We start from the raw sequence: 22780 nt of genomic DNA, 5'->3' as shown, positions 1-22780 counted from the left end.
TGCTGCCCCCGGAACAAAGTGGGATGGCAGTTGGGAAGAGCTATTTATCTCAAACTTTGTAAACAGTGAGGGCTAAGGCCATGGGGGTTTAATGATTGGCTAGAAATTGTTCAGATCAGATTTTTACGTGCATTTAGTTAATTATGCTTGCTTTTTTTCCCCAATAGCAACATAATAGTTTTTCTGAGATCAAAGCCAGTGTCAAAAAAAAAAAAAAGTCTAATGATGAATACTCTTTCTCCAGTGTTACAGTAATATCTTTTAAAGTGCCATTGATTGCAAACTAGTCCAGAACTTACTATGTTGTTAAGCAAGATATATGGGAATGTGCATCAGGAGGTTCAGCACTTAGCACAAATGAAGAAACAATTATATCCCTATAGAAAAGCTCTAAAATGTGTTTGTGTTTCCATCAGCTTCCAAAGGTCACGCTTTCTTGCATTTATCCACCTTTCAAGTTCACTTCCTTTCACTCTCAGGTTCTCTCAGATTTGTAGAAAAAGGATGCTACTTTCAAATACAGGCAGTACTTACTTTGCACGGCACAGTGTTAACCGAAAATCAAGTGCATATCCAAACCGTGCAGAGCGAGAACGCAGTATGCCCTGCATGGGTTTCCGTTAACGTGGTGCCGCGCGAAGAGAAGACTGTCTGTACGTCAATATCCCTTTTCACTGGATGGGGCTTGCTATTTATGTCCCCGACTTTCCTCAGACTCAGCACCAGGGAAATATGCAGGAGTGTGAATCCACCCATTCATTCATTCCACAGACATCTTTCTAAGTTCACTGTCTGCCAGGCGCTGTGTATGGCAGGGGGCTGCATGGCAAGCAGCCCAGGCCTTAGCCTTAGTGAGGGACTGGAGACTCCTCCCCATAGACAGAAATCCTTTGGCAACCAGAGGACCACCTGACCCGGGAGTTCTGGGGACAGGGTGGAAGGAAACACTAGGATCCAGGACCAAACTTGACAGAAGTTCCTGTGGCTTTCCAGGTCCACTCTCCAGGTCTCACCACCATCTGCATCACCTTCCAGCTCAGCTCTTGCTTTTACATAAACATGTACAAAAAGTGCCAAGAGCGAGTTTATCTTCTCTCGGTCCCTAAGTCGGTGTGACACACTAGCAAGTGCATGGGCTTTGATGTCTGAAAGGTCCGTTGTGTGGCCTCGGTTACGCTGACTTACTGGGAGACTTTGGGCAAGTTCCCCAACTGTAGGCTCAGCTCAGAAGCCTTTCAGTGGGCAGTTGGGTGGACTAAGTGAGGTGTCATGCATAGAGGGCTCGGCTCAGGGGCCAGGGAAAGGAGGTGTTGATAAGTGCCAGCAGTTGCCCCCAGCCTGCAGCAGCCCTCACCTCCAGCCTTTCCCAGCCAGCAGCCTCCCTGAACTTCCAGGCAGCAGGCTCAGGTCTCCCTCAGCGAAAGAGCCTTCTCACTGTCCCCCAGGGTTTGGAAGCTACACAGGGTTAATTCTGCCACGCTTTCCCCAGATGGCCTTGTATAGCTGAAGGTGATGGCCTTGTCTCCATCATCCTCCAGTGACCAACCTCCTCCCCCTGACACACGTACTAAGCTGTCTTTCCATGTGCTCAGGTGGCTGTGTTTCCTGCTCCTGCCAAGGATGAGGGCCCTGGGCCTCAAGGAAGCTCCAGCAGAGTGATGGAGGAGGTGGGAACAGATAACTCACGCTTGGCTGGGAGGGGCCATCTTCTGGGAAGGGCCTGGGAGAAGAAACCGGAAAAGAGACCCACACAGGGTCCAAGATTCCCCTTGGGATCTAGGAGTAAGGATGGAGCCAGAAATAGGAGCCATAGACTTGGGGAGAAGCTTAAGGCAGTTTTGCAGTGAAAGCAAGGCCCCAGGAGGTTCTGGAGACAAGGCAGGGTAAACAGAAGTAGCTTGGCCAGAATCTCAGGCCCTTTTCCTGAGAAGGCAGGCCCCTGGGAAGCCCAGAGTGGCCTGAGACAGTTCATTGATAACTGCCCTCTGTGGGTTGTCTCGTGGTTCTGGGCATAGCTTCTGAAACTTGAGCCTTATGTGGCTGCTGTGCTCATTTCCTTGTAAATGGGCTCCCCAAATCATCCCTAGTCTTGCAGCCAGCTACTCCCCTTCCTTGCAAATGGGGAGCATTTGCTCCCTCGTGCTTCAGCGGGGTGATGTTGCACAGAGAGAACTCTTCCTAAATAGCGTTTTGTTGCAGAGGCAGCAGTGGGTCTTTAAAGTTACCTCAGTGTCTGTCCTTGGGAAAGTGCCAGGGCCTGGGCTCCATGGGGGGAATGTTCTGAAATGTTAGAGTTGGGGTTTTCAAAAGATGCTAATTGTCGACAAGCTTTCATTATCTCAGGCTCCCAGTGTTGGGGAGTGCCTAGATAAGTGGCCAACAATTCACACACATAAATAATCGGTGGCGTTTGCACTTTGTGAAATGAATCCTCAGCGATGTTGCTGGAAGGCTTCCATGTGGAGGTTTTTTCCACTCCATTTACCATTTCTTTAGGCCAAGATAAAGTGAAACAGGCTCATACTTAAGAAATGCAAGTGGAATAATGGTTTCAGGCTTATGAGAATGAGTTAACCTGGAGAAGGAAGGCGCTGCTGCTCGTAATGGTGTTTTCTCAGTTATGAGAAAAAGAATCATTTTGTTCTGTCAGGGGCCAGGCCCAGGCCCAAAGGCTCGTATGCCTGCCCTGACAGTTGTTCAGGCTTCCCAGCATGACGCAGGGAAGAGAACACAGGCTTTGGAGACAGATGGCCCCAAGTTCAAATCCAGTCTCTGCCGTGTACGAGCTGAGGGACCTTTGCGAGGTCGGAGTCTAGATCTAGGTCTGTGAATGGGGATGAGAGTGCTGCCTGGCTCGTTAGGGTGTTGTGAGTAAAGCGAGGCTGTGGGTTGTGAAGTGGAGATGTCGTATGGAAGTGTCTGGCTGGGTGTTTGAGAAAAGCAGGCTCTCGTCGTCCTTGGGAATGGCTCAGCCTTGGTCCTACAGGAAAGGCTGAGAACACGGAGGAAGGGGACCAGGCTGGTGGTGCTTCCTCCAATCCCTCAGAACCCCTGTCTTCTCTGCTTCCTCCTAGGCTTTTGGGTATTAGGACTGATCCTCACCTCCATGTGGTCAAGGGGCCTCCTCGGTCCCGTCCAGGCGAGCTGCCCTGCACAGACCGTTCCCGCCGGTGCTCAGGGTTGCTTTCTGTCCAGAGGATTTGGGAGCCAGGAGCTGGCGCTTGGTCTGCATCTACTTCCCCATGGAAACTGTGGAATCAGGGCGCCTGGGTGGCCAGGACAGGATCCAATGTCCCCTGGCCCCCAGTGGGCCCACAGGATGGCATGTGGGTGTCCTGCATCACTGATACTCCAGCTCTGTTGATGCCACTGGCCTAGGGAAGAGTCATCCTGAGGTTCAGACAGGGGCTGCTACTCATGACAAGGGGACACATTCCCTTCCCAGGTGCCCTCCGCTTCCTTTAACAGGGTCTTCCCATGACAGCGCACTTTTCTGTCAAGAGGGTGGTACGTGGTATCATCACAAGTGTAGACATCCAGCTCTGCCTCTGCAAGTGACGCCCCTCCCCACTAACCCACTGCCCCTGTCCACTATCCCAGCCCTTTCCATGGGCTGCGTGCCACCTTAAGTGTCTTGGGTCTCCTCTTCTATTCAAAAGAGGCTAAAGGAGGAGACAGCACGATCCTTTGTAAGTTTCCACTTCCTCAGCTCTTCTTCTCAAGTTTTATGTTTGCCAACCTATTGATGGATCACAGGAGCCAGGCAGTCTGGCTCTGATGGTTTGGCGAGGCCTTGAAGGACTCACAGCAACAACTTAACCTGGGCTGTCTGTGCTGCGTCGAGGCACTTGCACCGCTGCAGGGGTCCCTCGGGTCCTTTGAGACCTCGTTCCTGGCTCCCACAGGTTCTGTGTGGAGCTCCTGCAGTGGTGCGGGCCTCCCCCACCTGCACTGCATTATTTGGAGGGTTGTCCCACAGCTGTGGTGCCCAGCTCCAAGACAGGAGCCCGGTTCCCAGAAACCAGCCTTCCTACTTGCTGAAGGCGAGTGACTCTACCCCGAGCAGGAGGCCAACTCCCCTCCCCTCCTCACCCCACCCATGGAACAGTGGGGGTTTATTATCGGTCTTCTTGCCGTTGCTGGCTCTCTGATGGCAGGGACGAGGCTCTTGGCTCACACTAGTATCCAGGAGAGTTAGGACAGCTGCTGGTGTGTGTCTGGCCCGGTCTGTTGAATGATGAAGGAAGGAACACACGAGAGATTATGCACTTCTACACGTCTAAAAGAGACCGTTGAATGACGACCAGGCAGGAGACGTGAGTGGAAGGAATAGGGAGGATGTTCATGTTAACTGATCATCTATAGTGAGTTCCTGTCTGAGCTGGAAGCTTCACAGGTCATTTCATTTAATTCTCACAGTAACCCCAAGGTGGGAGGTGTTTGTCTCAGGTTGGGTTCCCAGAAGCAGACTTTGAGGCCAGGATTTGTGTGACAATGATTTATTAAGAGTGTTCCCAGGGGGCTGGCCCGGTGGCGCAAGCGGTTAAGTGCACGCGCTCCGCTGCGGCGGCCCGGGGTTTGCCGGTTCGGATCCCGAGTGCGCACCGACGCACTGCTTGTCAAGCCATGTTGTGGCGGCATCCCATATAAAGTGGAGGAAGATGGGCATGGATGTTAGCCCAGGGCCAGTCTTCCTCAGCAAAAGGAGGAGGATTGGCATGGATGTTAGCTCAGGGCTGATCTTCCTCACAAAAAAACAAACAAACAAAAAATACACAGAGTTTTCCCAGGGGGATTTTTTTTAAAAAAAAGAAGACAGCAGGGGAGTGGGAACGTGGAATAGGGAGTAAAGGAAGCCAGAGAGCGTGAGTGATCAAGCATGCAGTTCTGGCAGCGGGATTCTGGAAACAGTTGAGCTCCCGCTTGGAGCAGTCCCCCTCAGGGAACAGGGAAGCTGGGATTTGCGTATGTGACACCCTCAGTCCTTGGTTAGGGCTGTAAATTCCCAGCCCTTGCTTGTGAGTGCCAAGCAGGGTTCAGGCAGCCTGAGCCACGATGTCTGCCATTGGGAATGAACGCACATGGGGCGCCAATGTGCTCAAAAATCCTAATGGGATTCCAGTGGGGACGTGGGCAGAGCATCGATATCACTGTTGGCATTCGAACGCCTTATAGGTGTGGAATGTTGCTCAGAGAGGTGGAGTAGCTCACCCAGGAGCACTCAGCTAGGCAGTGGTGGGACTGGGATTCGAACATGCTCTGCCTGCCTCCTCCTTACCTTGCTTGCGCTGAGATGAAAGGGAGGACTCAGCCTGCACTTGCCGCAGACATGGCTGGGGAGGAAGACAGAAAGGACAGCACACAGAAGGAGAATTAGTGGTGCCAGGAGGGACAGTGCCCACTGGGCTGTGAGCGTTTAGGGCTCTTCCCACGGACCTGGCAGCTCTTCAGTTATTAGGCGGGGGAAACACGGGTATTCTTGCTAAATCTGCAGTAGCTTCTCCTTCTTACCATCTATCTCAGCTTCTGTGTTAGTTGTGCCCTGTGGAAAAGGCTGCAGCTAAGTGCTGTTTATCTCTGTGTAGGGAAAAGAGGCTTAACAAATTAGCTGATGCTTAATTGGGGAGGGAAAGTAGGACAGGAAAGTTGGCCAGTTGTCCTGTGGGGTTTTCTGATCAATTCTCTCCATCAATATGTTCCATGTGTGAGTCTGGGACCAAGTGGAAAGAGTCCTTAGAGTAACTAGGGCTTGCACCTGCTCCCTGCAACTGAGTCAGGTCTTCTGTGGGGCTGGCTTCTGCAGGGACATGCAGAGAACCTCTCACCTGCACAGGTGCACCTATGCCTTCAGATTCACAGAACTACACAGTCCGGAGCAGGGCCTCCAGCCCTGGAGGCCAAGAGTGAGGGTCGGGGCTCTGAAACAACACAGGATCTCAGGCACCTTACCATTCCCAGTGAATTAGGATCCCAAGGACTGGGGCCCAGGGGGTCCGCATCTTTAAAATCTCCCTAGGAAGTTCTTACATGCAGCCAGACTTGAGAATCATTGCTGCAGAATGTTGATGCATGATGGACTCTTAGCCTTCACCCACTGTCAGCCTCCATGCTCACACTTAAATACATTTCGTGGCACAGATGTCTGCCTTCCACTCAGGCACTTCCCGTGATGAGGCCTCGCTCCTCCTGAGGCAGCCCATTCCATCCTGAACTACATGGAAAGTCTGAAAGTTCTCTCTTATATTGAGTTGATATCTGCCTCTTTGATTACTGGAGACCTCGGTCCTAAATCAACTCTCAGAGGCTGCAAAGAGCAATTCCAATCTCTCTTTCACATGACAGTTCTTCATGTGTTTAAAGACACCTGTACTGTCCTGGCTTCTAAGCATCCATGGTCACTTTAACTGGCCGTCAGTTTACACTGTCCCACTCTGACTGGATTCCAGTCTGCAGTGTCCTCCATCCAGTGGGGCGGCCCAGTAGTCAACTCCCCAAAGGACAGAACAGACCCCCTGCTTTCCCGTGGTCTTCACTCAGCGGTGTTACTTTCAAGTCTCATCTCCCCATTTGCCCTTCTGCTCCTGGACCCTAAGTGTAGGACTTGGAGTTCAGCCTTGTTAAACTACATCTCCTTAGAGTCAGTTCTTTGTTCCAGCTTTCTCAGACGTATGACACCCTCTCAGCTCTGTATCATGTGCAGATTTGACAGGGTGTCACTGGTGTCCTCCAAGTGAGCATTAAGGAAATGCTGAGGTGTTGGGAGTGGACGCCAGCCAGAGCCCAGAAGTGTGTTGCAGAGTGTTCTCAGAGCACCCCGTGTCCGCGTCTCCCTCCCCGATTTCCTCCCCAGGCCTCTGGGCCTCTGAAGACATTCATGCAAGTCTGAGTGTTGAGAGGAGAGAAGCTCAGGGCTGGGTGGCTGTGACCCACCCTGTCCCAGGGTCTGAGGCTCCTCAGAGAGCCACTGGTCCTTAAGTCCTCGTGGCTTCTGTGGAGAGGGCCTGGTTTACTGGGTTTGTAGAACGAGACAGACAGTGTTCGGGACATGGCCCCATGCGGTGTCCAGGTACAGGGCTCGGCATCTCTCGGGACTCATTTCTTTCAGGTAGAGGAGAGGGAACACTTGGAGCCTTCTTCCTGAGGTAAGGGAGGAAGTGGCTCAGGGATTTGTAGAAATAACTCATTTATCCTGAGGAAGAGATGGTTTCATGGGGGCATGGCTCATGAAGAGAAGGGGAACTTGAGTGGCTAGAAAAGACTCTCAGGATCCAAGAATTGGGGCAAGTCAAGGAGCAGGGGTGGAACTCACATCTCTGCTTCACATCTCTGCTTCGTGGGAAAGGCTTGGGACTTGTGTGGACGCCCTTCTGTGTGCTTGCTGCTTCTTGAGACTTGAGAACTTAAAATTTTACACACTTGGCAGACAAGAAGGGGCAAGTGTTGTCTACATTTCACAGATGAGCGGACTGAGACCAGAGTGGTTAAATGATAGCTGCTGGAAGCAGTCCCCTTCCAGCCTGGGACAGACTCCTGTCCCTGTATGTCTTCACAGAGGCTGGTACCCTCTCATTCATAGGCTAGAGAAGGAGAGTCTGCATCCTTCATGCAACATGGCCCAGGAAAGGCCCCTGTGCCCACCCTTAGTGTCCTGTGGGGAGCAACCCATAAAGGACTAGGATGCTAGAGCTGGCCTGGGCCCTCCCATGGCCTCTATTTCCACATGCTTATTGTGTTGGCCAGCAAACTTGCCATTCCTTGTGTAGGTGTGGTTCTAACAGAATCCTGTGCAAAGACAGTGCAGTGACCTGGGTCCCACATATGGCTGGTCACTGGAACAGGCAGGCTCCTTACCCTTCTATGCCTCATCTCTTGAGAAGAATGAGTTGGATCTCTATGTACTGATAAGGAAAGATATGCTTGATACATTGATAAATCAAAAATGACAGTTGTATCCTGGTGTGTATTTCATGATCCCATTTTAATAAAATTGTTACTGCCCAACATGGGGCCTTCTGCTCACCACAAGACATGCCAATAGTCAAGAGGCAAGGTGGTAGGAGAAAAAGGACTTTTTTATTACAGCTTGCCAGCAAGAGGGAAGATGGCCAACTAATATCTGAAAAAAACCATCTTAAGGGGCCCAAAGTCTTACAGCAGTTATATAGGCTGGTGGGTTATGGGGGAGGGGGTTAGGAATGTTGACCTTCTGGCCTTACAGCCTGGGAGTGGCCACACCAGATCTTTCAGTTTTCATTGATGATGGCTATTAGCATAGATTCTCTGTGTGTGGAGGGGCTGTCATCACATTCCTAAGGAACTCAAAAGAACAAATTTATCATCTTATCGCAGCTGGGAGGTACATGCACAAGCAGGGGTTGTAAAATCTACAGAGCAGTTAGATCTCCTGGAGGGGGCATATCCAGCTGGGTTAGTTTCTCAGAGGTCTTTCAAAGTTACAACAGAGATTTTCTTTTCTACAACATTGCTTCCCTTACGTCAACCTTGTCTTGAACCGGTATCAAAAACATCTGTCTGATATGTGTATGGAGATATGTACTTGCAGGTGTGACTAACAACTGCAAGGGGACACCTCAGACAATCTCTGGGGGATGAATTTGGAGGGATAAATGGGGCATTTTCACTACGTTAGCACATTTTTTAAAAAATGGGGCAGGGTTATGGGATGATTTTGAACATTTTTATTTTTATGTATTTTTTTCAAATAAGAAGAGTAATAAAGATTACAAGAATACAATAATAAATAAACAAACAAATAAATAAATAAAAGAGGACCACAGTCTGATAGGTCTCTCCCAGGTTCATAGATGGCCGGGCACAGTGCCTGGTACCCAGCAAGTACTTGGCACATACAAATTGTGAATGTTCTCACAGAACATGCCTGAAAACTATTACTTCCTTCTACTTCTTTCAATCTGTTGGCTTTCCAATTAAAGGAGGAAAAAAGCACTCCTAAAAACATATGAGAAACAAGATCAGTAACGGATCCTACCTGCCCGGCCCTCCAACACTTCATTAATATATTCAACAACATTTATTGAATGCCTGCTATGTGCTGGGTATAGCGTAAGTTTCTGGGATACAACTGTGACAGAAACAGATGTGGCCCCTGACCCCATGGAGACCCCAACCTGGTGGAGGAGATACACAATAAGAAATAAAAACCCGATAACTATTGAAGCAGAGAAATGGCAAGTGCTATAAAGAAATAGAACAAAATACTATGAGAGAATGATGGGGGTGGGATCCCTGCCCAGGAGCAGGAAAGAGCCAGATCTATGGCTCCTAAAGAACTGAAGGCGGCTCAGAGCCCCAGCTGTGAGCCGCTGTCTTCTGAGTGCTGTTCAGCACCGCTGGTCAAGCCCCATAAATCCCTGTTTCAGATTCCTGACTCTCTCGCCTTGGGCAATGATGAGACACATCCCCTCAGCGCCCCTCCAGAAAGATGTTTGCAGACATTCTCAGGGAGGGGCGGGCTGCCCACGCCTGTGGCCTTGTGATGCCTGCTGGAACTAGAGCTTCTAACCTTGCTCGGGGCTGGTGGATGAGAGGGCGGAACAACAGCAGGAAATCAGATGTTTGTGTTCAAATGAAGCGTCTTTTAGCGAAGGCAGCCAGAACTGGCCCCAGGGGGATGGCATGTTTTGTGAGGAAAAAATTCTCCAAGAACAATGTTTATCAAACCCCATCTCGGCAGTCATCCTGTGTGTCTGCCAGCTTCTGGCTTGCTTCTGTTCATGTTCATTTTCTTTTTCTCTCTGCAGGCCGTGGAGACCAACCTGGCTTCCAAGGACAGCCACTGGGTCTTTGTGAACGAGGTAAGAGCCTGAGAATGGTGAGGGATGCGCCCTGCACTGAGCCCCCTGCCCCTTGGGAAAGTTCAAAGCGATCCTTTCAGGTCCAGCTGTGATTTGGGGTGCTGGAGTGAATGCTAGGCTCCACTGTGCAAGACAGGAGGTCAGAAAGCTGGATTTGACCTGTCAAGAGGCTCACCTGGAGCAGGTGGGAACCAGGGGAAGAATCCAGACCTGAGTCCACAAGGAAGTCAAAAGTCAAAGAGAAAAAAAACAACAACATCAAACAAACACATAGATACAGAGAACAGATTGGTGGTCACCAGAGGGGAAGGGGATGGGCAGAGGGCGAAAGGGGTAGAGGGGGACATTTGTATGGTGACGGATGGAAACTAGACTTTTGGTGGTGAACACGATGCAGACTATTCAGAAGTCAAAATATAATGATGTACACCTGAAATTTAGTTAATGTTATAAACCAGTGTGACCTCAATAGAAAAAAAGAGAAGTGGTGTCAGGCATTAGATGTGTGGGGTGATGTGAGGCAGCCACTCAGGGGTCAGGGACTGGAGAGATTAGGGCAGGTTAGAAAATGAGGTGCAGAGGGGGTGGTAGGGCAAAGGAATGAGGAGGGGACGGGGGCTGCATTTCATGCAGGAGGTTGAAGGTTCGTGTGTGAGTGTAAGTGTGTATGTGTGTGTGTGTGGATATGTATGTGTGCTTAAGTGTGTATGCGAGTATATGTGTATGGATGTGTGTGTGTGGGCATGTGTGTGTGTGGAGCTGTGTATGCATGTGTGAGTGTAAACGTGTGTGCACACACTCCTGTGCAGCTGGTGGGGGTGGAGATCAGAGTAACCATTTAAAGGGGGTGAATGGGAAGTCTTCCCCACGACTGGCCATCCCACTGGTTTGGGCCCCAGGAGGAATGAGAACACTGAGGTTTCACTGTGGCCTGGTCTGGTCTTCACCAGTTCGCTCTGACAGAGCTGCCTGTAGATGGGTTCCTGGTGTGTGCTTCCGTCAGGGCTGTGGCCTTCAGCTGCTCCTAAATTAACTGATCAATTTCTAATGGCCTCATTCTAGAAGACGCAAGGTTTATTATGTTGGTAATTTCTTCTTTTATGATGCGTGTTCTTCATTAGCTCAGTGCTACTATAGTTTTGGGTGGCTTATTTTAATAATTTTGCAGGTAGCATCAGATAGTAACTGCTGGCAAGGCCCACTTTTCATGGTTTTCCTCCATAAATTCACATCTTATTAGCTCCACTTCTATACAGGCTAGTTGCAGACATGTGTGGTAACTGCCCATTGACCCTGAGGTTGTGGATGGTTGTGCTGGTACTTAGGAGAGGGAACATGACGGCCGCCTCCCTGGTCTTCAGAGCCTGCACAAGTCCTCCTTGGTCCTCGGGAAGTTTAGACCCTCTGGGCTTTGCCAGCTTGTCCACAGGTTCTTCACGGTCTGGTTTCTTTGGTCCAGAGAAAGGAAGCATCCATGTGCCCTTAAGGTGAATGTCCGGCGCTGGCTTTGTTGTTTTGGTGACCCCTCCACATTGGATAGCCAGTGTTCGTCTGTTGCCAGTCTTAAAATGTGCTGCATTGGTACATTTCTAACCTGTTATCTTTTCTCTCCCCTGCAATCCGACCCATCCCTGGGTCCTCTCCCTGTCCCTCCTCAGTCCCTCTTCAGGGCTGAGGTTAACTTTAGCCTGTCCAGTGCGAAGCATCCCCAGAGCATTGTGGGGCGGCTGGAACCCAGGGCTTCCTTAGTGTCACCAGGAGGACTCAGGTGTGAGCACACTCATCAGAGCCACTGGAACAGCCTCACCCGGGAGAATGGCTGTGTCACCCCCTGGTCAGCAGCACACCCTGGGCCAGCACACTCATGGCCCCATCGGGAACAAAATCCTGTTATTCTGTGACAGTTATGTCATTCTAGGCTCTATCCAAATACAGAGCCGCAGACAAATAGCATCCCGGTTGCGTTTCTGTTGCTCCTGTGTGATGGCCAGGCCAGACAAAGGTGGGAAGCAAGTTAGGAGCAGGCGTGTGGTGGCTCCGGCATGTCTCTAGCATTCAGCCACTACACTAGGGCCCCATCTTCTCTCTTCCTGAGCTGCTCCCGCTTCTCTGGAGGAAGTTTAGTCCCTCAGACGAGCCCAGATCTGTGGCTCTGTCCCCAAGGAGGCTTGCACGGTGGTCCCAAGAAGTGGTCCCCAGCTGCTTCCCTCATTCCTCACAGGCTCCATCCTCCATGGTCCCCGTCTGCATTTGACTCGCTTAATGTGTTTTCCCAGATTCAAGATAAACACTCAAGAGCACATCTTTCTGTTTGCTTTCTTTATGCGGTAGTTTTCTTAATATGTCCACCCCCTCACCCATGAATATTGGTGTTGCGCATGACAGGCCTGTTTTATTTGGAGAAGGGGTAATTGGGTGCAGAGGAAGGCTTGTGAGTCTGTGAGCCTCACCAACAGTTTCTACAGGTTTCTGGGCTCCACTGTGGGGACACTGCCAAGCAGATGTGCTTTGCGGAATAAACTATATTTTCTAATTTTTTATTTATTTATTTATTTCCCCCAAAGCCCCAGTAGATAGTTGTATGTCATAGTTGCACATCCTTCTAGTTGCTGTACGTGGGACGCGGCCTCAGCATGGTAGGAGAAGCGGTGCGTCGGTGCGCGCCCGGGATCTGAACCCTGGCCGCCAGCATCGGAGCGCACGCACTTAACCCCTAAGCCACGGGGCCAGCCCTAAACTATATTTTCACTGGCTAAGTTACACGTTAACTTGGAGGAGGGTGGGGATTCAAAACACTTGTGGAGAGCAAAATGAACCATTAGTCAAGGTGGCTACTTGGTTTTGAGTCCCTTGAAGGCAGGGCCGGAATCCAGCTCATCTCTGAATCCTCCATGCCCCGTGCAAAGAGTCGATTCTTTTTTGTTGCTGTTGTTGAGGAAGATTCACCCTGAGCTAACATCCATTGCCAATCTTCCTAATTTTTTCTTTTTTTGTGTGAGCCGTTGCCACAGTGTGGCTGCTAACAGACGAATGGTGTAGGTCCGTGCCCAGGAACCGGGCCTGGGACCCGGAAGCGGAGCGTGCCGAACTTAACCACTAGGCAACTGGGGCTGGCCCAAGAGTTGATTCTTGAAAAGGTTTGGTTGAAGGCAGGTCCAACCTGCCTTCTGTCCACATAGGACAGAGCAAGTTGCTTTGATGAGCACTTCCCAGGTGGCTTCCAAGAAAAGACAAAGGCAACAATGAAGACCCACGTCTCAGGGATGGAGGGGACCACTCGTGGCCGTTCATGAGACGCTGCCAGTTTGGGACCAGTCAGACTTGACTTTGATTGAACCAGGTGGCTTCTGGAGCCTCTTTATCAGTTGGGCTGGAGCGCTTCCTCTCCAGCAGATCCCAGGTGAGCCTGTCATCCCTCTGGCCCAGTGATGCACAGGTGTCCTCAGTGCCGGTGGAGTCTGGACGCAGAGGAGAATATCCTCCCCCTGAAGCTTTGCGTCCAGGCAGGAGCTGTGCCGCCTCGTAATCTGGCCTCTTGGGAAATTTTGGAGGAAATTCTTTTATGGAATATATATATAACTTCCAGCTTCTTCCAGAACCAACTGTGATGCTGACTTAAAGCACTCCATTTGTTGTGGACAGCTCTCATTGTTAGCTCTTCCAGACATGGAAACAAAGCACGCTTTGGTGGACATTGTTTAAGATGCTTAACAAGCAATGCAGAAGCACACATAACCCTTGTGCTTGGGTTTTCTCAGCGAGTAAAGCACTGAGCTGTGATCTGTAGCTCAACAGGGGCCCAGGGGGAGGTGGGTTCTAAGGAGGGAGGAGGCACAATTGGCAGGCCCTTGGCACCCTGCCCTCTTGCCAGCATATGTTGATGACCCCCACCTCCCATGTCCATTCCAGACCTTGTCTCTGAACTCCAGACCCAGAGATCCAGACACCTTCTTAACTCAGCCACTTAGAAGCCTCATGACCACCTTCAGCTCAGTGCTTCTCTCTGAGCTTATCCTCCTCCCCCTAACCTGGTTCTCACTCAGTGCTCCAGTCTTGGGGCCAGTATCCCCATCCTTCTGGTTGGCTCCCTAGCCAATGGAGAAAAGCCTACATCATGCTCCTTGCCTCAGAACCTACTCCAGGATGACCCTGACCACACCTTTGCATCCTTATTTACTTCTTAGCCTTCTTACTATCCATGGCTCATCCCTGCAGACGTGTGACTTGTTTCCTAGATTTATTTTCTTCTCTATCTATTTTCCACAGGGCCTGTGCCAGGATTTCCCTTTATGCCTAGCGTGCCCTTCCTGAATCTCTGATTGTCAAGGACTTATCTTTCCTGCAGGGGTCTGCTAAACATCGACTCTGCCCACAGGTCTTCCTGGAGTTCCCCATTAGAGTTCTTTATTCTCCTGCTGTTGTGTACTCCTCACCGCAGCTATGCTGTATTGGAGACTTGATGCATGTGCCTGACTCCCTGAACAGCCTGTAAGTGAGGGCTGGGCCTCCTTTCTCTCAGGCCTTCTAGAGTCCCCAGCGTGAAGGGTCACAGGTGGAGGAGGTGCTGGGTTAAGCCTCCCGCTACTGTGTCTGCCTGTTGCTTTCTCACCTTGATGCTGCTTGTCTAATTGCCTACACATGGAGGAAGAGGCATTTCTAACCATCCCAATTCATGGACTCAGAAAGCTGTGATTCTGCTCCGTGAGCTACAGCCGTCAGCGCCCCCTGTTCCATTGCACCTCCTTTTCCTGTGCCTGCGTTATGAGTCCCGTGGGGTATGAGCTTTTTCTGTGAGGCACATGCTTGCTCCCCTCAGCCCTGGACAAGGCCGTTGGTAAGTGGTGGCGCAGCCAGGGAGGGGGCAGGGGAAGCACTGGCCAGGCTTCCGACAGCAGTTTCCAAATTGTGCTGGAGGAACACGTGTTCTGCTAATTTGTAAGGGCTTTATGGAAAAAGGATTCTGTGATCAAAGAGGGTGGATAACAGTGAGAAACAGGTGTCTTTGCAGGTGTCTTTGGTCTCTAATGCATGCCGTGCTTTCCAAGGTCATACATTTGTGTTTCCAACACACTCGTGTGCTTTTTGTCTTGGCAGGTGCTCGTCTCTGTGCTGGAACAGGTTGTCGGCAGGTGGTGGTGTCAGGGCCCCATGGGGTAGACTTCAAATTCCTCCATGTGACCCATGAGGCTGTTCATGAGCTGACTTCAGAGCCCTTTTCTCAGTTCCTGCCACCTCTTGCCATACCGAGCTGCTCTGAGTGTATCCTAAGAGATCTCCACCACCCAAGCACAGGGTCGTCCCAGTGTCTGGGCCTCTTCAGCCTCCTCTGCCCAGAATGCTCTCCTGTTGTTGCCCCTCAGGCCCCAGCCTCCACCTTATCACTTTCTCTGGTTTGTCACCAACAGATCCTCCAGAAGGATCCTCTGGGTCCTGACCTTGACCTGCCCCAGAGGGGACTTCTGTCAACAATCCGGAGAACATCACTCCTGACTTTCAAATCTTCCCTACCCCCAAACACACGCTGAGTTAAAACAAATGAAAATGAGATTAGGCTACAGATGTATAATGTGGGGAAAAGAAATGCTAATGCACTAACTGAAGAGAACAAGAAACAAGACCATGACATGAATGCTGAATCAGATAGCTTTAAGAAATCTCTATTTGGGACATAGAGAAAGAGAGGGAGGAAAAAGATTTAATTTTTTTTCTTCCTTTCATTTCGAAGTTTCCAATACTGTTTGGATATTAAGTCCCCATGTACAATCTGCAAATTTAATTTAGTAACACTCAAAAACAATTATGTTCGGTGTAATTGATTCCCTTGTTTCTCTCCCCAGCCCCACTGAGGAGTCCTTGAGGGCAGGGACCACATCCTACCCACCTCTTTAGCCTCAGCTGAGAACCCAGAATGAAGAACAGCAGTTGCCATTTATCAGACATTAGAGCCGGGCACTGGTTTTGAGCATCATTTTCTTTATCTATTTTTTACATGAAAATGAACAGCTTTATTGAGGTTTAATTCACATACAATAAATACACATATTTAAGTGTACAACTTACGTTTGACATATGTGTACACCCATGAAACCATAATCACAAGGAAGATCGTGAACATTTCCATCACCCCAAAGTGTCCTTGTGCCCCTTGGTAATCCCACGCCCCTTCCCCACCTTCCCCACTCCCAGGCGATCTGTTTCTGGCACTACGGATTATTTGTATTTCCTAGAGTATTACATAAATAGAATCATTTTCTATTTTGCTATGGCTGTTTCCTTCCTGATAATTATTTTGAAATTCATCCATATTGCAATGTATAGTAATAGTTCTTTTCTTTTTATCGATGAGGAGTATTCAAATGTATGGATATGCCACAATTTGGATATCCATTTACCCATTGATGGATATTTGCATTGTGCTAGACTTTTGGTGCTTACAAATAAGGCTGCCAAGAACATTCTTGTACAAGTCTTTGTATAGACATATGCTTTCATTTTTCTTGGGTACATTTTTGCCATCGGAATTGCTGGGTAATAGGGTAGATGTATGCTTAACTTTTTAAGAAACGTCCAAGTTCTATGAGAATTCCAGCTGTTCTACATGCTCTTCAGTTCTTGGTGTGGTCAGGGGTTTTGATATCAGCCGTTGTAGGGGAATGTGATGGTACCTCATTGTGACTGTAATTTTCATTTCCCTGATAACTAATGACACTGAGCATCTTTTCATGTGTTTGTTTGCCGTCTATATATCTTCCTTAGGGGGGAAGCTGAGATCGTTGATTTGAGAGCTTTATTTTTCTTTAGTGCTATAAACTTCCCTTTAAGTGATTTGATGGTATCCTCCAAATTTTATGTTGTGTTTTCCTTGTTATTCAATTCAAAATACTTTTTATATTATCTTTTGATTTCTTCTTTGACCCATGGGTTGTTTAGAAGTGTGTTATTTAGTTTTCAAATATTTGGGGATTTTTCAGGGATCTTTCTCTTATGGATTTTTAATTTAGTTTTGTTGTGGTGAGAAAACATAGGTTCTGTTACTCGAATCCTTTTAAATTTATTGAGACTTATTTGATAGTCCAGTATATTGTCTTTCTTGATAAATGTTTTATGTACACTTGAAAAGGATGTGTAATCTGTTGTTGTGTAGAATGTTCTATAAATGTCAGTTCAATTTAGTTGATAATATTGTATCTGTCTTAGGTATCCTTGATGGTTTTTTGTCTATTTGTTCTATCAATTATTGAGAGAGGGTATCAAAATATTCAACTTTAATTGTAAGTTTGCCTATTTCTCCTTGTAGTTTAAAAAGTCCTTGCTTAATATATTTTAAGCTTTGTTACAAGAGGCATAAATGTTTAGGATTTTTATGTCCTGTTGATTAATTGATCTGTTATTACGAAACGGCCTTCTTTATCCCTCTGCTCTGAAATGTTCTCTGCTCTGAAATATACTGTATCTGATATTACGGCATCTAGGTCAGATTCATTTTGACTAGTGTTAGTATAATATATCTTTTTCCATTCTTTTACTTTTAACCTACTTGTTTCCTTTTGTTTCAAGTATGTTTCTTACAGGCCACCTGTACTTGGATCTTGCTATTTTATCCGTTGTAACACTCTGCCTTTTAACTGAAGTGCTTAGATAATTTACATTTAATGTGAGTATTGATGTGGTTGGAAGAGGGTGGAGTCGTGGAAGCCAAGTGGAGAAACCGTTCAAAGAGGAGGGATTGATCAGTGATGTTAGGTGCTGCTGCCAGGAGGCTGTGCTGACCTGGGGTGAATGTGGGGAGGGGTTAGAGGACCAAGTCTCAGGTGCTTCAACTTGTAGAATTCCATTTGACAGATGGATTGACTTTCCAATGTCATATAGTAAGTGGCAGAGTTAGGATTTGAACTTAGGTGCAAGTGACTCCAAATTAAGAAATATGTACTCTTTGCCACACTGCCCCTCTCTTCTTTTTCCCCTTCACACTCAGCACTAACTAGATGCTTAGTACATGACAGAATACCAGCAATATTTGAATTTTTTCATAATTTGGAAGCAGCAATATAGTTCTTGTAGAAAGTCTTATTATAAAACTTTTATTATTTATTAATAGGTTTCTTCCCTTTATGTTATTTTACATATTGGCACCTTCTTTTTTAAATCTCCTATGGAAAAGGTGAAAGAATCCTGCAAAAGCCCACACAAATCAGCTAATACTTGTCACATGAGTGGTATCTGAAGGGAACAAACTGTATTTACTAGAAATGTACTTCCGTTCATTAATCAGACTATATCTATTTTCCTTTCTCAGCCAGAAATCTGTGAGATTTAACACTTATGGTTACAGATATATGAGTAAACTATTGTTATGTGATACCATTCTTCAGCCCTTTTCCAAGCCCCGTGGGGAGGGTCCTTGGAGCTGCACAGATGGTGGATTTGGGGAGCAGTATTGAGAAAGCAGTGATGTACCATCGTGTTCTAGATCAGTCTTTGGGAACACACCATGGAGATGATTTGTCTCCGATGCTTACCACTTCTTTGACTTTGGGCAAATTGTTTTACTTCCTTCCTTGAACCTTATTTTCCTCATCTGCTCAATAGGGTTCATGGTAGTTACCTCACAGAAAGTTGTGAAGATTAAATAACATAACTCAACAGAGTGACCCATCACAAGGTCTGGCATATAGCAAGCACTCTTAAAAGATAGCTCCTCTTATTAACAAATAACTAATGTCCTGCGGGAAAGTTCATCTTTGGAACTTAATTAAGGAAACACCCAAATTTAAGGAATTGATAACAGGTCAGTGCCTGTCTTTATGAGGAGAGCATGGGGATGGGGCATGGCTTGATTCATTGCCTGGATGAACCTGAATTGCAGCATTTGTAACTGTGTTTTGGGCTTGTGAAGACCTTAGTTCTCCCTATCTCTGCCTTTCAGACTCCTGTGCATCCTTTAAGACTCAGCTCGTATTACCCTCCCCCCAATTCGCAACACCTTTTGATTTCTTTCATGACCTTTCCTTCTTCCAACACCTCAGAGAATTCAGACTGTGATCCTTTAGTGACCCTTAACTTCTTCTTCCATGTCCTGTCTCCCTACCAAGATATATAACTCTTGACAATCTATCATTCACTTATCCATGTACCAAATACCTATGAGTCACTGGGGATGCTTATGAGAATTTGAGAGATGTGTTCCATACCCTCAGAGGGCTTATAGTATCACACAAAAACAAGTGTGCCTGGATCACTAAACTACAGGTAGGCAATTGTTGTAGGAGCCACTCCAGATCCTCTGCAATTTGTAGTCAAGTTCAAAGTTCAAGTTCAAGCTCAGCCAGACCCCTACCATTGCTGTGGAATCAGACTCCACGTTTTAGACGTGAGTCAATTGTTGCCAACAAGTACATTGTCGTTTTGCAGAGTTTTGACAGAAGTATGCTTGGGAAAGGGAGTGCTGACACTTGGGGAGTTTTAAAAATAGCTTTAATTACCACGTGCAGCAAATGTATCCGAAAACTAAAGGTTAGTGTCTCTACCTTTCTGCGTTCCTATCCATCGCTCTTCCCACAAATGGGTTCTGATGGATTCAGATGAACTTGCTGCTTGTGCCAGAAAGACCCTATTATCTGTGCCTTCTACCCTGTTATTACACCTCCTTTGCCAGGTTGGATAATCATGCGCCCCATGGAGAGGCTGGAAACAAGCGCACGTGTGCGCGCGCACACACACACAGACACAGACACACAAGGCTGCTGCCTTCACGAGCAACGTGGGGTACAGCAGGCCCCTGTGGAGTTCCCAAGGAGAGTTCTTTCAAAGCTGGAACATGGAAGCAGAAATGGAGGCAGGAGACAATTCAAACCACCAGAACTTCTGGTGAAGTGTCTTAAGTGATGTTTGAAGGCTCAGAGAGACAGTGGGCTCAGCTTTGGTTCTTTTTCCGACTGTCTCAAACCAGAGGATGTTATGTGAACTGGACCAGCCTGTCTCTTAGAGCTGGCTGAAGAATCTCAAATGAATATCATGCAGTGTCAGAAATGGGAGTGAGGAAACCCTTTAACTGTCCATGATTAGAACTAGGATGCAGTTCCCTGTAGCCCTGGAGACTGGCTTGTCAGCTGCTGAGGTGATGAGGGGGCTGGGCAGCCAGGTGCTGCCCGCATCATGTATGGCATTCCTCCTGGCCAGGTGCAGAGCGGGGCTCCTGATCAAGTATTGCTGAAGAGCTCACCTTGTGAGGCCAATGGGGTTTGAATGGCCGCCTCCCTACCCTCAGATCTTTGCTTGTTTGCGGTGAGGCAGTGCAAGAACAGCAAGCCGAGTGGTTTCCCTCAGAAGCAAGGAAACTCACACTGTTGAGTACCTACTGTGTGCCAGGCCCTGCTTTGGATGTTTTATAGACATTATTTGAAAACAAATTAAATCTATCAGTGAAATCCCCAGTTAAAGCGATGGCAAGAAATTAAAACCGCTTATAACAAGATATCTTCCTCCTTGCCCTCATGAAGGTTGTGCAAAGGTTCCTGGGTTTTACACTGTCAAGATCAATCATAGAAAGATCTCTGTAGACACTCAGGAAGTTCCAATCCACTTTGGACCTCAAGTTTAGGCATGATGATTTTTTTTTCTAAGCCTGAGAGAACCCCATGCCTGGGTTCCAGCCTTCCTAAATGATACCAGCCACTCCTCTCTGAATATCCCACCCTGTGACTGACATGTAAGGGGAGGGGGAAACCCCAAGCTCCTCTTCTGTCCCCTCTCTATCTCTGCCAGAAGCTTCTGGCTCAGGCCACTGTGACCACTCCCATTCTCTAAGCCACAGATGCTCCCCAGCCAACTATCATTGTGAGTTCACCTGTTTATTGAAGGAAAATATCTTGGAGAAAGCAGAGCGCAAACTTTCTAAAGCATAAGGTGTTGCTTGCCTCTGTGGCTATGTGTGAGTGTGTGTGGTGGAGGGAAGGGACAGTGATAGAACAAAAGCAGAGAAAAACTGTTCTAATTCTTTCTGATTCTTCTACAATAGTAAAACAAAATGCATATTAATATGCAATGAATTAGCCTTTCAAGCAGCCTCAGATATGTAGTTTATTTTGCCAAATTGAGATTTTCCTGTTATGTTCAGTTTTGTGTCCAACTGTTTTCAATTAATAATATATCATTAACATTTTACCATGTCAGTAAATAGTATTTGAGATAATATTTAATGGCCGTGTAGTAGTCTGTCATATGGATGAATCATAATTTATGCAAATCTCTGTTTTTGGAAACTTAGGTTAATGTTATTGTAAGTAATACTGCAATCAACATCCTTCTACCTGGATCTGCTGATGTCTCTCTGATTTATGTTGATGGTAAAGGTATTGTTTCACAGCATGGGAGCTCTCAAAGAGCCTGAGTCCCTTTTACCAGAGTGCCTGTCTCTCCCCAAACTTGCGTCTTGTGAACATGAATATAATCAACATTTTTCATTTTTACCAATATTATAGATGAACAAAGCCTCACTGCATTGTTTTAATTTGTATTTCATTGCTTATTAGACACATCAAACACTATAAATATTTATTTACTGATCACGTCTGTTTCTAGTTTTGTGACTTGCTTGCTCATGTCCTTGGTGCAGATGTATTAGTCTTTTGTTTTAAATTTTTTTTTTTTTGTGAGGAAGATCAGCCCAGGCTAACATCCGTGCTAATCCTCCTCCTTTTGCTGAGGAAGACTGGCTCTGCGCTAACATCTATTGCCAATCCTCCTCCTTTTTTCCCCCCAAAGCCCCAGTAGATAGTTGTATGTCATAGTTGCACATCCTTCTAGTTGATGTACGTGGGACGCGGCCTCAGCATGGCCGGACAAGCGGTGCGTCAGTGCGCGCCCGGGATCCGAACCCGGGTTGCCAGTAGCGGAGCGCGCGCACTTAACCACTAAGCCACGGGGCCGGCCCTAGTCTTTTGTCATATGATTTGATCCCTACAACAACCTCTGAGAGAGGTATTATTAACACTAGAGTACAGATAAGGAAACTGAGGCTCAGAAAAGGTCTGAGGTATCACAAGTGTATAAAGACAAGTGGGGATTTTAAGCGCAAGTTGGTCTCATTGCAAAGCCTGTGTGATCTCCATGTAGTACTGCCTCTGAACCAGCCCAGTCCTACCTTAATGGGAGAGACGTGTTGACTTATGTCTTTTAAGGGTCAACGTTTCTGTACCAAGCCAAGTAAATCTTCCAATTATTGTATTGGACTAGATCATTTTAATTTCTGAATCAAAACTTGGTTTTTCCACTTAAAGTGACATAGAATTTTCTATTAACCTTAGTTAATAAACAGAAAATTTGCTAATTTTCATCCAACTGAAGGGAATGAGTGGGCTCAAAGGGCCCATAGAAGACAACATCAAGTAGCTTTTATGATTAAACCCAAAGAATCCTGCTTGTTCAAGGCCCTGGCTCTGTGGGAGTCTTCAATGGCCCTAAAGAAAGCCCCTCCAAGAAGACTTGCAGTGAGGGAGCAGGTGCCCTCCTTAGTCCTACAGGGAGTAGAATCACATCCAAGTTCTCTTTTCCCCTCAGAGAAATGGTCCGCACTAAATCCTCTTTCCCTCAATTTTAACTCCCCTGGACTTTTTACATCCTTGTGGGTAAGAATTTTGAGAGTCAAGAAATTGGTTCTCAGTCATTTCCCTTGGCCAATCTGCATGTATGCCAGGCACTTCACTATGGAATTTCATATCATTAAAGCTCGGTGCCTCCAAGGGAAATTCCAATTTAGCATAATGGTTCAGTTTAATATAAAACGCCATTTCCTCCTCCAAATATTGGCTTCAGGAAGAGGGGCTCTATTATCCATTAGAGGTTTGTACCTCAGCTCACATGACGCAGTGCTGGGAGGGACGTGGACCCCGTGTGAGAAGGAGTCACAGCAACGAGCCACTGGACTGGGAAGTGTGGTGACAACT

The 22780-nt window shown here is 47.5% G+C and overlaps 1 protein-coding gene across 1 annotated transcript in view; it reads left to right on the top strand.

The window, feature by feature from the left end:
- GRID1 (glutamate ionotropic receptor delta type subunit 1) overlaps nt 1-22780 on the top strand; it is a 703521-nt gene that overhangs the window by 440492 nt on the left and 240249 nt on the right. The window contains exon 5 of the mRNA XM_058542810.1: nt 9783-9836. Coding sequence (XP_058398793.1) covers nt 9783-9836 — 54 coding nt within the window. The remainder of the gene's footprint in view (nt 1-9782; nt 9837-22780) is intronic.

Source organism: Diceros bicornis, chromosome 6, assembly GCF_020826845.1.
Source record: "Diceros bicornis minor isolate mBicDic1 chromosome 6, mDicBic1.mat.cur, whole genome shotgun sequence".
In the NCBI taxonomy this organism is placed as follows: domain Eukaryota; kingdom Metazoa; phylum Chordata; class Mammalia; order Perissodactyla; family Rhinocerotidae; genus Diceros; species Diceros bicornis.
Note: the sequence above shows the minus strand (reverse complement) of the source record. Positions and strands in the feature narration are given on the sequence as shown.